The 14,007-nt window shown below is 54.3% G+C and overlaps 6 protein-coding genes across 6 annotated transcripts; 4 read left to right on the forward strand and 2 right to left on the reverse strand.

Annotated features, from left to right (window-relative positions):
- Positions 1-50: 50 nt before the first annotated feature.
- Positions 51-4,088, forward strand: WHR41_02262 (uncharacterized protein; the record flags this gene model as incomplete). Its single annotated transcript, XM_069370868.1, has 1 exon — positions 51-4,088. The coding sequence occupies one exon, from the start codon at positions 51-53 to the stop codon at positions 4,086-4,088; it is 4,038 nt and encodes a 1,345-aa protein (XP_069232095.1).
- Positions 4,089-4,271: 183 nt separating this feature from the next.
- WHR41_02263 (uncharacterized protein) lies at positions 4,272-6,335 on the reverse strand. The gene is made up of 2 exons (XM_069370869.1): positions 6,280-6,335; positions 4,272-6,214 (listed from the first exon to the last, which is right to left on the reverse strand). Exons 1-2 carry the CDS (start codon positions 6,300-6,302, stop codon positions 5,239-5,241), a joined length of 999 nt encoding a protein of 332 aa, XP_069232096.1. The 5' UTR covers positions 6,303-6,335; the 3' UTR covers positions 4,272-5,238.
- Positions 4,562-4,933, forward strand: WHR41_02264 (uncharacterized protein; the record flags this gene model as incomplete). The annotated part of the gene is made up of 2 exons (XM_069370870.1): positions 4,562-4,847; positions 4,896-4,933. 2 exons carry the CDS (start codon positions 4,562-4,564, stop codon positions 4,931-4,933), a joined length of 324 nt encoding a protein of 107 aa, XP_069232097.1.
- Positions 6,336-6,612: 277 nt separating the features above from the next.
- On the forward strand, positions 6,613-7,911 carry WHR41_02265 (uncharacterized protein). Its single transcript, XM_069370871.1, has 5 exons — positions 6,613-6,680; positions 6,742-6,775; positions 6,837-6,954; positions 7,079-7,353; positions 7,449-7,911. Exons 1-5 carry the CDS (start codon positions 6,670-6,672, stop codon positions 7,479-7,481), a joined length of 471 nt encoding a protein of 156 aa, XP_069232098.1. The 5' UTR covers positions 6,613-6,669; the 3' UTR covers positions 7,482-7,911.
- A 395-nt stretch (positions 7,912-8,306) lies between these two features.
- On the forward strand, positions 8,307-10,623 carry WHR41_02266 (uncharacterized protein). The gene is made up of 2 exons (XM_069370872.1): positions 8,307-8,765; positions 8,957-10,623. The coding sequence occupies exons 1-2, from the start codon at positions 8,760-8,762 to the stop codon at positions 10,127-10,129; spliced, it is 1,179 nt and encodes a 392-aa protein (XP_069232099.1). The 5' UTR covers positions 8,307-8,759; the 3' UTR covers positions 10,130-10,623.
- Positions 10,624-10,735: 112 nt separating this feature from the next.
- WHR41_02267 (uncharacterized protein) lies at positions 10,736-13,136 on the reverse strand. The gene is made up of 8 exons (XM_069370873.1): positions 12,718-13,136; positions 12,596-12,652; positions 12,312-12,534; positions 11,864-12,244; positions 11,767-11,810; positions 11,303-11,717; positions 10,987-11,235; positions 10,736-10,914 (listed from the first exon to the last, which is right to left on the reverse strand). The coding sequence occupies exons 1-8, from the start codon at positions 12,879-12,881 to the stop codon at positions 10,894-10,896; spliced, it is 1,554 nt and encodes a 517-aa protein (XP_069232100.1). The 5' UTR covers positions 12,882-13,136; the 3' UTR covers positions 10,736-10,893.
- Between the last annotated feature and the right edge of the window lie 871 nt (positions 13,137-14,007).

The following is a 14,007-nucleotide window of genomic DNA, read 5'->3' on the forward strand; positions in this document are numbered from 1 at the left end:
GACGTCTGACCTCGCATCCTGTGAGCAGAACGGGGAGACGCAAGAACATCATGGGAGGCGTCGACTCGGATAAGGTGGATGTCGACTCACAAATTGCAGCTGAGCCCTCACTGCAACGGCTCAAGGCTCTGGACTCTCTCCCTGATCTTCAATCGCAACTGAAGACCGCGAGCGAGTTCTGCAATCATGGATTCCGTGCGGAGATGATTCTGAGATGGCTCGTTTCTAAGCTACAGAACGACAAGAAAGCCTGCAGGAACGAAGTCGCTTGGACGCTGCTCGAGAGATGTTTTCGCCTCGTTGCACCTCACAAACTCGGAAATTTGCTTGCTCGATTCAATGTCGTGTTCATTGCACAGACTGCAATCCAAAGTCTGCAGGATCATACCTTTTCAACGTTAATGAGCGTAATCACACGATCGATTGAAACCTTGGAAGAGATCTCGTCTGGACCAGATGGCGCGCCAGTCAAACAACTCTTGAGCACAGAGAGTGCATCTGCGGCGTCTTTCCTCGGCGCCTGGGCCAAAGCCGTGGACAGTCTACTACAGACAACCGACATCTCGGAGACGGATGCGAATGAGTTAGTTCCTTTGGCTGCTCCAGCAATCCGCCTGTGGGCAAATCGGAAACCTGGAAACCTGGAAAACGACGCATTCGCGGAGAATTGCTTGATCCCATGTGCCCTTTTACTCCGCAATCTTGAATCTCGAGATCCTTCAGGCTCATCCACAAAGCGTAAAAGAGGTGAGCATGCTGGATCGCTGAGTAGGACGAACCTTTCACAGGATCTTGAAGTTCTTATTGCGCGTCACATCTTTCTTCCTGCGCGGTCGGCCTTCTTCCAGACCAGCGACTCTGAAAGGAACATCCTCGAATTGAGAGGGAAGCTGGCCAGTTTGAGTGCACAAATCGAGGTCGTGGATGAAACGAGCAAGCAGCTGTGCGAGGCTTTACCCAATCTGCTTGATATTGCTCTACGTTGCATCCCCATGACAACTGCACGGCAGCGCAGTAAGGAACGCCCTTGGGTCGAAGCTGTATTCCTCGAGCTCCTAACGTGCATTGAGCACGACGGAAAGCTCAGAAGTCAGGCGGCGCTGGTGAATATGCTTCAAGTTGTTGGCAAGCGGGCTTCATTGCCCTCCACCACTTTGAAGGACATTGTACGCCGTCACAGTAATCTCAGTCCGACAGAGAAATTTGCATCAGCGGATATTGCCCTGATTGCGGAGATCATTGCGTTGGATCCCACTATTTTCTTAGAGAAAGACTTGGCCGATCAGTTATTCCCTGCTTTGACTACTGCTTCGAAGCAGATGTTGTCGGCAGACGATACCGATTCAAAGAATCTATTGGTCAGGTCAATCGCCCAGCCAGTTATGCGCGCATTCGCAAGCAGCCGTAAGCTCGGCGATTTCGTGCAAAGATGGCACCAGCAGCTTCTGATGGCCGACAAGCCCTTGTCATGGACCGTGTGGACTCAACTGGACGATGTTTTGGCGGAACTTCTAGAAATTCATTTGACTGTCGATCAGGTCGAAGGTTTGTTTGACTCTGTGCATGCACAGGGCGCAGCCAGCTCGAAAAACACTGGGAAATCTTCAGACGGACTGTCTGCCTCATCACATTGGGCAACTGCCACTGTGCTACTCGCTCTGCTCAAGGGTATCAAGAATGACGAATACGTTGCCCGACTGCAGGGAAGGCTTGGAGAGATCATGCACACTACCCTGGCCCTTGTCGAAGACAGTAAGGTCAAAGCCGTGTCTCCCCAAGTTTGGCTCATGCTAGGTCTTTCCTTCGAATTATGGTTTCCCACTTGGGCCGCTGCCCAACAGGATCCCAACTCGGTGTCCGATAAGGCACGATCGATACTGTCTCATCCTGCGTTGAAGCGAATTGTCAAAGCCAGAATTTCCGGAAAGGACGTTGAGCACGCTGAGATCTTTATTGGTCTGGTTTGCTCTCGCCTCAAAGGCTATGACGAATGCCGGCAGCTCGCAGCAGGTCTTGTCGCTAGCCTTTCTAAGTCTTCAACCACTGTTTCGCTTGCATTTCTGTCTTTCCCCGATCTGCTCATGCTCCTCGAAAAAGACGCCAGACAAGACATGATCTCGTCCGTGGCTGATTCGGCGATCGTTCAAGTATCGACGAAAGGCAACTCGGAACACTTTGAAAAGGTTACCGCCTTTGTTGAATCCGCACTCATTGCTTCCCACTCGAAGCTTTCTGACGAAGTCATCGTGGCGATTTTGAAGGCATCTGACTCTCAAGGCAAAAATAGCCAACAAGAACATACTGTACTGGATCTGATGCTGCAGCTCCCCGTGGCGAGTCTCACGCGAGGTCAGCGGGAGCGCATTCTTGACTGGGTCGTTGGTCTGGACTTTGGCGTGGAATCTGATGAGTCTCGCATATCGAAGCGTTATTCAGTCATGATTCGGCTCATGCAGCTCCCGAATGCGACAGCTCGTCTCTGCACCGATGCATCTGCTTTGTGGAGTCTGTGCCGGACATCGGCCGCACCTAAGAAGAACAAACAGGGCAAAGAAAAGAAGGAAAAGGCCAGTATGGCAGCAACAGATGCAGCCTCAGTCGAGCTACTCCAGGACGTTGTGCGTTCCGTGGCTGTCTACTTGCTGTCAACACAAGATCAAGAAAGATCGCGCCTCATGTTGAGGAATCTGGTTCAGGAAGCCGTCCAAAGAATGGGCAGAGTAGACTTCGAAGATGGCTCTTCTTGTGACCAGCTTGCCATCATCAGCACCATCGTACAATGTACAGAAGGTGGCTTGGGTAAAGGTGTGTTCGCACATCTGACAGATGACTTCGCCCCGCTCGTTGCTGCATTTGCCGCTCGTATCGTCGAAGAAGCCCAAAGTTCTGTCAAGACTCTCAAAAAGCAACACGACGTTCAAGGTGCTGGTGTAATGCCCAAGCTTCTTTTGGAGCTACTCATCTGCTTGCGTAGATCCAGTGTTGTTGGAGAAACGGACGACAAAGCACTAACAAAGCTCTGTAACAAGGTGCTGTCTAGAAATTCGGACGACATCGCGACGACCGGCAAAACGAGGCAGAGTGCGAGTGGCTTGCTGCTACCGGCTTTCAATCTGCTCGCTCAGATCAAGGGTTTCGAAGCCTGTAGCTCTTTGGGCGAGGCGCTTCTCAAGTCAACTCTTTCGCCGAAGGATAGACAGTCCCTCATGGAAGAGCTCAGGAAAATGGCAAAGCTATCCAGCTCGATTGACCGGATCAGCGTACTGAAAAGCATTGTCCCAGACACGAAAAGTGCCGGAGCACAAGCTATCACGGTGCTGCAGAATGCTCTTACCGCTTTCACAAGGGAGGCGGCGGCAAAGGACGAGAAGATGGTGCATGCACTTTACCTGCAGCTACTGGAAACACTTCGAGGAACAAGCGACTTCGCCTCCTACACTGCCTCTGTATCCTGTCTCCTGACAATCATCCGGGAGAAGCCATTCATGCTCAACCAGCATCTGACCGAAGAAACTCTGCGAACAATTCAGGCACTTTCTCGACCCTCTCCAGCTGAGCGTCTGGTTTACCTAGACCTTTGCTCTATCCTCTCCGCTTTGCTCCTGCATCACCGAGCTCGCTTGCAGGGCCGCTTTCACCTCCTGATCGCCACGCTACAAACCTTGCAAGGTCGCCTCTTTGTTCAGCACAAATCGGCATCTGAGTCAAGGAGGCCTCTCGCCTCGCGTCACGCTCGCGCATATACGCGCCTGCTGACTTTACTGTGCAATCCTCCCACGCGCACGCACAATAACGCCAGCAACAAGCGTAATGACCTCGTTGACGAAACGCGACGCGCACGCGCGCACGTCGGACAGTATGTGCCTACCCTCCTGCATAGCTTTTGTGCGCAGGTGCTCAGTGGCGCCTTGGGCGAGGGTGTGCGCGAAGCGCTGACGCCTGGTCTTTGGGCGGTTATTGAGGCCATGGAGGTGCAGAGTCCTGAAGCCGTCAAGGCGCTGAGCGCGGGAATGAATAATAGCGAGCGCGCTGTCCTGAGGAGTGTGTATGATGACTGGAAGAAGTTTGGAAAGTGGGAGGGCGCTTGATTGGGTTGATGGGGTCTCACAGGCGCATTCGTGCTTGATTCTGGAATTGACTATACAGACTTGTACTTCTACACTGCTGTGTTTCACAGTCGTCTATCAGCCATGGAACAGTCTCTGAATCTCTATATGTCCAATAGAATTGAGAACCATCACGCGCACGGTTCTGCAGGCCCGGAGACACGGTGGTGGTAAATGACCAGATCTAGATTTCCTGCATGTCCTCACCCTAGAAGTCTAATGCAGCCATACCGTCTCCGCTGATATACAAATGACATCTGCCGCTGTATCAAAAGAAGACCGAGGTGTCACCAAATTCCCACGCGCTTCAACTATTTCCAATCCGCTTCGATCAAAGAAATCGATCGCCAACTTTCGCTTAAATTGCAGCCAACCTCCCCTGAAGTGTGCCTTTCCCTCTATCCTCATATGTTCCTGCGTGCACCACTGACCCTCGAAAAAGAACCAAGGCCACCATGTGCGAATACACCCAAGGCACGCGCCACGGCTGCGGTCACCCTCGCACGCGGGGCCTGTTTTTCGCATGCGCCGAGAGGCTTAGTGGCAGCGGCAAATGCGTCTTCGACCCGCCGCCCACGAAAGCCATCCACGAATCGATGTGCTACGACTGCGAGGAGGTTTACGCCCACACGGGAATAGATCTCCGGATTGGCCGCTCCAAGGGCAAGGAGCTTCATCGATACCTTGTATTGCCGGATACGTCAGAGACGCGTGCCTCAAAACGTGAGCCAGCGCCGAAGAGTGAGTGTGTCCAGATTTGTCTCAAGAATTTGACTGACGATTGTCCAGAGTCTAAGCCGGACCAGAAAGACCAGAAAGCGACCTGAGGTTGTCCGAGCTTATTCAACAGCGCTGATCATATCCATACGAAGTTCCGTGACGGATGCCGGTAAAGTCCAATTTTGCTACCGAGGTCGTTGTGCCCAAAAATGATGTCTGGCATTGTTGCTGTGCTGTGGCGTACGGTAGAAATGTTACTGGATGCTAGACCATGTTCGGTGGCAGAATTGTTCGTTTCCAATGGCCTGCGTGTCTTGTACCTTTCTGGTAATTCTTGCATTCCCGGACCTGATCCTGTCATAGAAAAATGTGTATTGTGACGGGTAGAGGAGACTTTGTTGTCGAAACAGTCTCAACCTTCCAATTCTGCACAGGCAAAGTAACCCTTGTTCTCGACGATGCCACGATTCTTGACTACAGCGGTGTACTTGACGACCCACTGAGGCTGCACTTCTCCAGAAAGGGCTACCTCACCGTTGGTTCCATTCTTGTTGGCTTCGCCGTGCAGGGACTTCCTTTTGTCACCAGCCTTGGAAGAAGGCGCAAGTACACCAGCGCCATCGGGACCAGGGCCTAGAAGCTCCCTCAGAGTACCGCGTGGAAGAATGTTTGAGCAATCGTTGTGCACTAGGAGTTCCACACCCTTCTCTTTTGCCAGTGTCAATAAGTCTCTTGGGACAGAACAGCAGTCGCGGAGATTGATCTGGTTGACCATTGGGCGCCTAGTAGTACCCTCCAAGAACATCGCGAGACGTTCTGCGCCGAACTCGGCAACTCCAAGCTTGTTCACGAGTCCCTCCTCCCTCAATGATTCCACCGCCTTCCAAGATTCAATGATGCTGTCAATTCCTTCGGGTTCTGCTTCCACGGGACCACGAGTCGAAATCTTGGTTGGGCAATCTTCCTGCTCGTCGAAATAAATGCCAGGGAACGAAACGATAAGAAGGTCCACCGAGGGAACACCGAGTTCCTTGAGGACGAGTTCAATGGCTTCGCGAGTCTGGGATGTTCTCGAAGCAGAATCGGTCGAACCACCAGGCAAATAGAACAACTTCAGTGTAATGTCGTACTGTTCCCGCTCTTCCTCAAGGCCGGAGCTAGAAGCATCAGGGTTCGGGATGTGCAACTCCGTTCCGTCCGAGCTTTGCTTTGTCCATGACTTATAGTGTAATTTTGCGGGCGTTGCTGCGCCATTGCCGTTGGTGATTCCGTTCGTTTGCTCGGGGGAGGAATGCTCGTCAAGGTTCGAGCGGAGTGACGAGACAAATTCGGCATTTGATTTGCTGCCTACTGAGCGCCGGACAGACGAGCCAGCGCCCATGATGTTGCTGGAAGAACTAGTCAGAATTGCGTCTTGGACAGCTCACATGTCGTGATTGAGGGGTCTGCGTACGAAGTAGAGAGGATCAGCTTCATGGTACTGGATCTGCTCTCGGGCGGTCCGGGTGAGGAAGTAGGTTGTCGTGAGTGAGATGGTAGGTTCGGTAGGATATTACGGCGCGGTGTTTACCCAAGCAATGTGACAAACATTAGACTCGCAAGTATGTAAGCATGTATGTACAGAATAACGTAAAGATGTGGGCGTAAAGATGATGTGAGGCACTCGCAAGTAATTCCCATGCAGACTCGGCAAGCGTCACGCTTTCGCTGCTGCTTAGGTGATGCAAGTGGGGGGCCTCGGGGCTTGGGCGGAGCGAAGCCTGAGGCGGCTGCGCGTGAGCGGGCGAGGACGTGCTGGACGAAGAGCTCCACCACCTCACACAAATATTCCACCAGCACCACCATGGCCATCAGGTATATCCCGCCGCCGGCTCCCGCTCGCTCCTCGCAGTCGCAGCACTGACAGCCGGCCCAGGTACCTCATCCTCCTCTCGCGCCAGGGCAAAGTCGTGTGTCCTCCCATGCATCATCTCCTTTGAGACCTTGAGTGCTGACCCGGAGTCCGCACAGCGTCTGGCCAAGTGGTTTACTACGCTCTCGCCGAAGGACAAGGCGAAGATCATCAAGGATGTCTCTCAGCTAGTCCTCGCCCGCCGCACGCGCATGTGCAACTTCCTCGAGTACAAAGGTAGCCTATCCCTTACCATGGTCACCCACCCGCTTGGTCTCCCAAGCGGCGGCGCTCTTATGTTTCCACAACCTCACCTGCGCCCGCCATTCTGTTGCGCTTTCTGACCGCCTCATAACAACAGACACCAAAGTCGTATACCGCCGCTATGCCTCGCTTTTCTTCATCGCCGCAACCGACAATACCGACAACGAGCTGATCACCCTCGAGATCGTCCACCGCTATGTCGAGCAGATGGACAAATACTACGGCAATGTCTGCGAGCTGGACATCATCTTCAACTTCCAGAAAGCCTACTTCATCCTCGATGAATTGTTGATCGCTGGCGAGATGCAAGAAAGCAGTAAGAAGAATGTGCTCCGGGTCATTGGTGCACAGGACAGCCTAGAAGACATGGAGGTGAGTTGTGACATTCATACTCTGCCGCAGCTTTCCTATGACACGCGTATACTTCCTTTCTTTGCGCAGCCGCTGATGCCTTTGGCCATCGACAGACCGAGGATGAAGCTATCACAAGAATCGGCTGATACCATCTCTTGCTCCTCCTCAACTCGCCTTTCGTTCCACCACAAATCGCCAACGGTTGCTAACCGCACGCTCCGCGCTCCAGGGTGAAGCCGAAAACGTCGAAGAATTGGAGAAGCAGCTCCGACAAGCCGGCTTCATCTGACAAGATCTCACAGCGCGACAACATGCTGCCGAGTACCTCCCGCCATTTTTTCAGAGAGGGAAAAGCTAGTATTACCATCGCATAGCGCACGGCGTTGATGGTGTTTTATTGGGTGTTTTGGGCAATGATATGATACCCCTCTTGATGGGAATCCTTCGGGAGATGGCAATAACATGGCTGTTGTTTTTGAAGCCTTTGCCATTATGTATGCTAGAGTGCCCTCGCCGTAGGCAGGGTCCAAGGGCTTTTGATGGCCTTCCGCTCAATGCAAACTTAGAATGATCGAATCTGTCCTCAATTGCTGCACCTGTATTACGATGACACATGGTCGGGTCATGCGACCTCTTCCATTTGCACATACTGACCATAGGCAAGTACAAAGTACTGGCAACTGCTCAACATTAGGCGCATACGGCAAACCCGATGGCACCCAGCTGACCGATGCTATCAATGGCGTGGGGCAGAGCCATCGAGAACCAACCCTAAGCGAACGTGGTCGGCTCACACGCAACGATACTTTTGCAGCATCGAAAGAGCTTCTCCTCACGGCGAACGTGTTCCAACGAACGGCATCTGGCTGAACGTGTCTGGCTGGATCGGCCTCCGATTGGATACCCCAGAACGGCTGCGATTCGGGCTTCGAACACGTGACGCAAGCTTGCTCCTCCATGGCTGCTGCTCCCTCCGCAACGCTCCGCCAAGGCCGTTCGCTGCTGGCACCTCCACCGCGCGTCATCCCATCTCGTTGACCGCACTGTCTCCTTCCACCGCCTTACAACGTCCCTCGAACCAGCATCTCGAACCACCGACATTGACCATGGATTTCTGCGCCCGTCGCGCTTTCTAGACGCGTGCGCCGCGCCTGCACGTTTACCTGTCAGCTATCGCTCGACTACATCTGCGACAACCGACTTCCGACTGAGGGGAGTGATCGCGCAGGCAATTCATCCCACAGAACCGCAAGCAGAGAAACATTAGTTGCCCTTGGCACGCAAAGGCGTCCAAAATTCGGCAAACAAGCAAACAAACACGCGTCGGCGCATTTGAGACACCGACACCGGCAACTGCTCGGAAGAGAGAACAAGAGCGGAGATAAGGATACCACAATTGCGCATTTGAAACGAAGGCCAGCAAAATGAAGGTGTGTTATCGCGTTACACAGACGACGTCGCGACCGCGCGCCAATGCCAAATATCACCACCCTGATGGAGCTCGCGCGTTGTGTTGCCGTTTGTGCTGCCCGTCAGCGCATCCAGCGTTTCAAGCCGCCCGCGAGCTGGTCGCGACGGTCGATCTACGCGCGTCGTGAAATAGTAGCTAACAACATTGCAGTACATTCCAATTGGTGAGATTAACGCAGTAAACAGCGCGATTAACTTCTCTACGCCTGATCTCCATGTCATTGGCGGCTGCGACATCTACACGACAAAAGCCGCGGGCGGAGACAAGAAACTGTACAAGAACATCGAAGATGCACTGGAATCGCAGTATGCGACTCTCGTCCAGCTGTCTGCGTCGCTTAGTCCGCCTCCCGAGATCAGCAAGCGCAATGATAAGCATAGAGATTCCACTGCAAGCGCTCAAGATTATGGAAGAAATGAGAGGAAGCGCAGTCGCACGGTTGAGATCCCGGAGATTGATCTCTCCCGAGCGTCCCCCTTCGGACCCCTGAGTCAAGTGTCGTCCAGGCGCACGTTTGCGTATCTGATTGCAACCCTCAATGCAAGTCACTCTGACTACGACTTCTCGCACCTTCTACGACCCTCAGACTTCCAGAAGGAGCGTTCCCTCCGTGCCCTTGTGCACAACGTCGACTCGACGCTCTACAACTTGCGCCCCCGTCACAGCAGCCTGGTTGCGAACCAGCAATACCTTGCACCGCCGAACCTCTCCAGCTCAGCTCCCGTGTCTAATGGTCTCGGCAATGAGGTATGGGGCCCTAGGATGTGGTCTCTCATTGACAAGGAGATGAACCTCCGCGAATGCGAGAGATACAGCTACATGCCTCAGGACGACCCATTTGACGGCGAGGAGGGCGCAATATGGAGTCTGCACTACTTCTTCTTCAACAAGGAGCGCAAGCGCGTCTGCTATCTCTATCTTCGCGGTCTCAGCGTGCTTTCGCACTCGCCTGTCCATGCGCCCATGCACATTCACCGAACTCGCCAAAGCCGCGATTCTGGCGTCTCCGTCGGTGAAGGTGCCGGCAAGCGAGCAGATTACTGGCTCGGCTCAAGCATCGATGAAAATATCATGGATGAGGGCGAGTACGAGGATGACGACGATGAGATCATCCACGACGAGTATGAGCACCAGGACGACGAAGTTGAAGTCCCCTACATGGACCTGGACGAAGTGAGAAACCGCATTGTCGACGGCTACAACTACGATTTTGAGGAGATTGAATACGAAGAAGATACCTCCTCCTGGGCTGTCGACAACGGGACGAAGACGAGAGGCGTAAGAGGCATGAGCGAGGAGATTGGCGATGCGATGGAGATATGAGCATCCATCAACCTCTCAACACGTGCATCTTCCGGTGAGACGGCAAATGCGCTTTTCAACTACCAGCCCGAACCATCCGTCACTTCGCCGCAATGGCAAATCGCCATCTGTTCAGCAAACCAAGGAAAACACACTTCACTTACTCATGCTCCATACCCCCTGGGAGCACTCGACCCGCAAACAGCAACGACTTTCACTTTCGTCCTTTGGCGTTACACGGTCGTCTTTTCAGCGCGCGCGTAAGGGGTGGCAAGTTTTGGGATAAAGCACGCGATGATACCAGCTGGGTGTTCGGTGTTTTACTGTACGTGTATTTTCGGCGCATTGGGATCACGGATGGTTTGCTCTTTCAAGACACTTCTGTTGTCTGTCTCTGTCTTCTTTTCGTATGCAGCAGAATGTGGAGGAGAGCGTAACCCAGCCGGTGTAGCGTGTCAGTCATGAGATTCTGCAAATAATGAATTCAATGTCAATTACTTCAACTTTTCGCTGGATGACCGCGCTCTGACGGACTCATTATTCTAATTGTTCCATTTTTGCTCTATCGCCAACAATATCATGATCTTGCAAGGTCCCTGTATTCGAGAACACTGTCTCCTGTTGGCGACCGTCTTGTCTACTGCACGGAATTCGACATTTAATAGGGCGATATCCAGTACGCTCGATGTCCACTACTATCAACACCACCAGATCATAAAGTTCATCAAATGCCAAAAACGCCAACCAGTGCGCGGACCAAATCCATCAAATCGGTCTCACAGCCCTCAAATCGGCTGTCCGGCAACCTGCAAATCAAAATCGTCAGCACAAACCCCCTTCATCGTTCAATCAATGAACTCCTCCCACAGCGAACTCACCTTGAACGGATGCGCCTCCGTGTTGTAAACCCACTCGTTCTTGCCCACGCCCTCCACGCCGCCAACCTGCCACTCCGCCGCGGGGTCCGCGTGGATCAGGTACGCGTACTTGAGCACTTCGGCGAAGAAGAAGGACTCCTGGAAGTTGCTGAAGGAGCCGCCGTTGGCGGCGTTCACGTTCGTCACGCTGCTGTACCCGCTGCCGACGCGCGTGATGTCGGCTACCGCGCGGAAGCCGGCGTAGGACCACTGTTGGACATCTGTTAGCGAGCTGTTGGTCGGTCGTAGGGAAGGCGAGGGACTGGGAGGGACGTACGTCCTGGTACTTCCTGTCGCCCGTCGCGCGCCACGCGTAGTAGAAGCTCTCCAGCACCTCCGGGCGCAGCTGGTAGCCGGCGCTGGTGATGTAGAAGCCTGCTTCCTCGTAGAACTCACGCTGGTCGGCCGGCACGCGGCGCGAGTCCCAGCCGAAGCCCTCGGGCCCGATGCCCGTCAGCGTGCTGTTGTACGTGGCTTCGCAGCCGGCGACGAGCTCGAGGCCGAAGTCGATGTAGCGCTGCGAGCCGAGCACGAGGCCGCCGAGAATGAAGTTGCCGCCGTCGAAGCAGGCTAGGTGGCCAGACGAGAGGCTGAGGGTGCGGTTATTGTAGGCCGCGAGGAAGGTTAGGTCTGGGCGGCTGGCGGGGTGCGAGGCGAGGTGGTCGATGGAGCTGTCGGCTGCGAGGATCCAGCTGGGAGGCGTGAGTGGTTGAAACGGGTCATGAGGATTGTGTGGCTTACCGGTCTTTGTACCCGTCGAAGCGAGAGGTGTCGTAAACGTACATCTAAAATTGAGGGTCAGTGGTGCTCGAGAGATTGCGATTGTGCCGTATCTAACCTTGATGAGGTACTCGTAGAACGAGTCGGTGCCGCCATTCCATCCGCCAGAGGCATCGACGAAACGACCAGAGTTGATATCAATATTGGTGCCTACGAGGCCTGGCCATGGCTCGGACGAAGCAGGCTGGGGGCTAAGAAGGTAGCCCTCGGCTTTCTGGGTGAGCTGGGCGTAGGTCTCATTTCCAGTCAAGTCGGACAAGCGAGTCCATTCGAGCACCAGGGTGCCGGCGGTGGCCAGGCCGTTAGTGCGCGATCCGTCATTGCCGCGGTTGCTGAAGATGAGGTTGTTGTGCGGAATGCCGGAAGGAGTCTCGAAAGCGTAGCTCATGTTGTTCGCCAGGTTCACTGCTTGGTCCAGAAGCGCGTCGACTTTGCTTGACTGGATCGCTTCATCAGCATACCGAACAGCAAACCATAAACAGCATTGACAATTGCTTGGTACTCACATCGTCCACCATATCCGCCAATGGGCCCTTGAGCAAATCGTAGCCCGACAACAAACCCGCCACGTATCTGATCGTGGTTTCGAACAAGCTGACAGGTTCATCGTTTGCGCTCACACTCCAGTCGATATCAGGCACATAGTCCACGATCTGGTTGACGATTTCCGGAATCTGCATGACCAGAGCAGTCGATAGAGCGTCGATTGCGGAAGCACCCCAGCCATTGCTAGATTGCCATCAGTCATGACTATACTTCTCTAGTCAGAGATTCGTCTAGCGAAACTCACCGAGAGTTTCCAAAAGTGTTGTCGACGGGATACAGCTCGTCGTTCGGGAAAGCGTATCTGCGCCATGTCAATCAGCCTGTCGTTCTTTACATCGATCCTCCGATACCTTCAACCAAACATACTTGTAATATCCATCCCAAGCCGTCTGGAAAACATCCTGCACCTCATCCGCTCTCTTCCTCGCCTCGTCTGCCGAAACTCCCCTCTCGTCGAGTCTCCTCGCCGGCAGCGCCAAAGCGCTCTGCGCCGCCAGCGAAGTGGTCGCTGCAATTAGCGTATAACGCATGGTCGGTAACAATGTAGTTGTAGAGCTATGCTGGCGACGAAAGATATCCAGTACCAAATGCAAAAGAAGCGGCTCGAACGAGAAAGACCGTTCACTTCCTCAGCTCTCAAACAGCGACAACGAAGTCAACAAGATAAAGCAGCAGCAGTGAAAATAGAAAAAACGCACCGGGCCTCGCAGCCTTCACATGCCACTCACTTAAGTTCCGTCCCAAAAGGCAAGCGCGAAGGGAGAGACCCGTCCTGCCCTGCCCTGACCTCACCTAGTCCTAGTCCAACGGCCGAGGGGGCGCCTCTCTGCCCGCCTACCTACCTACCTTGCCGTCCTACCCAGCACGCACGCACGAGCGCTCGCCCATCCCATGCCATGTCTCATCGCATCGGGCGACGCAGAGTCGCAACGCCCCCAACGGCGCGTGAACTCTGCGGCCCGCGTCGCGCGCGCGCGCTTCGGCTACGTGCGTGTGATGCGGGCGAGCGAGGCGGACTGGGAGTCGGGATGTTTATGCCCGTCTACGTACAGTCGATAGTGCCGGGTCGAGTATTTGCTGTTTAGTGCGGTGTAACCTTGCACGCGACTGCATGGGGAGCATGTGCGGTGATCAGCGGGCTGCTTTGGGACGAGGGCGATCGGCGGGCGGGATCCTTTGCAAAGGTTCGCGTGGAGGGCGAGCGCGCGCGAGGTGTGTCGATCAGCAGTAAAGGCACGGCGTCTTGTTCTTCTTCGCTGGGAAAAGGAGCAGACGCAAGACGCGAGTGAGATCGAGCTGCCGGAAGCACGTACTGTACTGCACTGCACGCTGACGATGTGACAAAATCCGCAGCCAGATGCCGCGAATGCCGAGCTGCCTCGCAGTGCCTCGCAGGACCTTGCAGCGAAAAAGAGGGGCGCTCTTCTCGGACGACGCAGGTCGACGATCCCCAGGAGCAACTATTAGGAGGTGCAGAAGGCGGCGGCTCGAAAAGGGAAGCGTGATCCCTGAGCGTGACTCGGTTGGGCGGGCTTGTAGGGGAGCTCGGGTCAGGAACAGGGAGGGATCTGCGTGGGGAAGGTTTATGGGGCTCTGGGGTTGCGCGATGCCGCTGTTGATCACAATAATGAGAGGCCGCATGATTGCGCAAGATGC

Source organism: Cladosporium halotolerans (genome assembly GCF_011745625.1).
Source record: "Cladosporium halotolerans strain TM138-S3 chromosome Unknown Sca5, whole genome shotgun sequence".
Lineage (NCBI taxonomy): Eukaryota > Fungi > Ascomycota > Dothideomycetes > Cladosporiales > Cladosporiaceae > Cladosporium > Cladosporium halotolerans.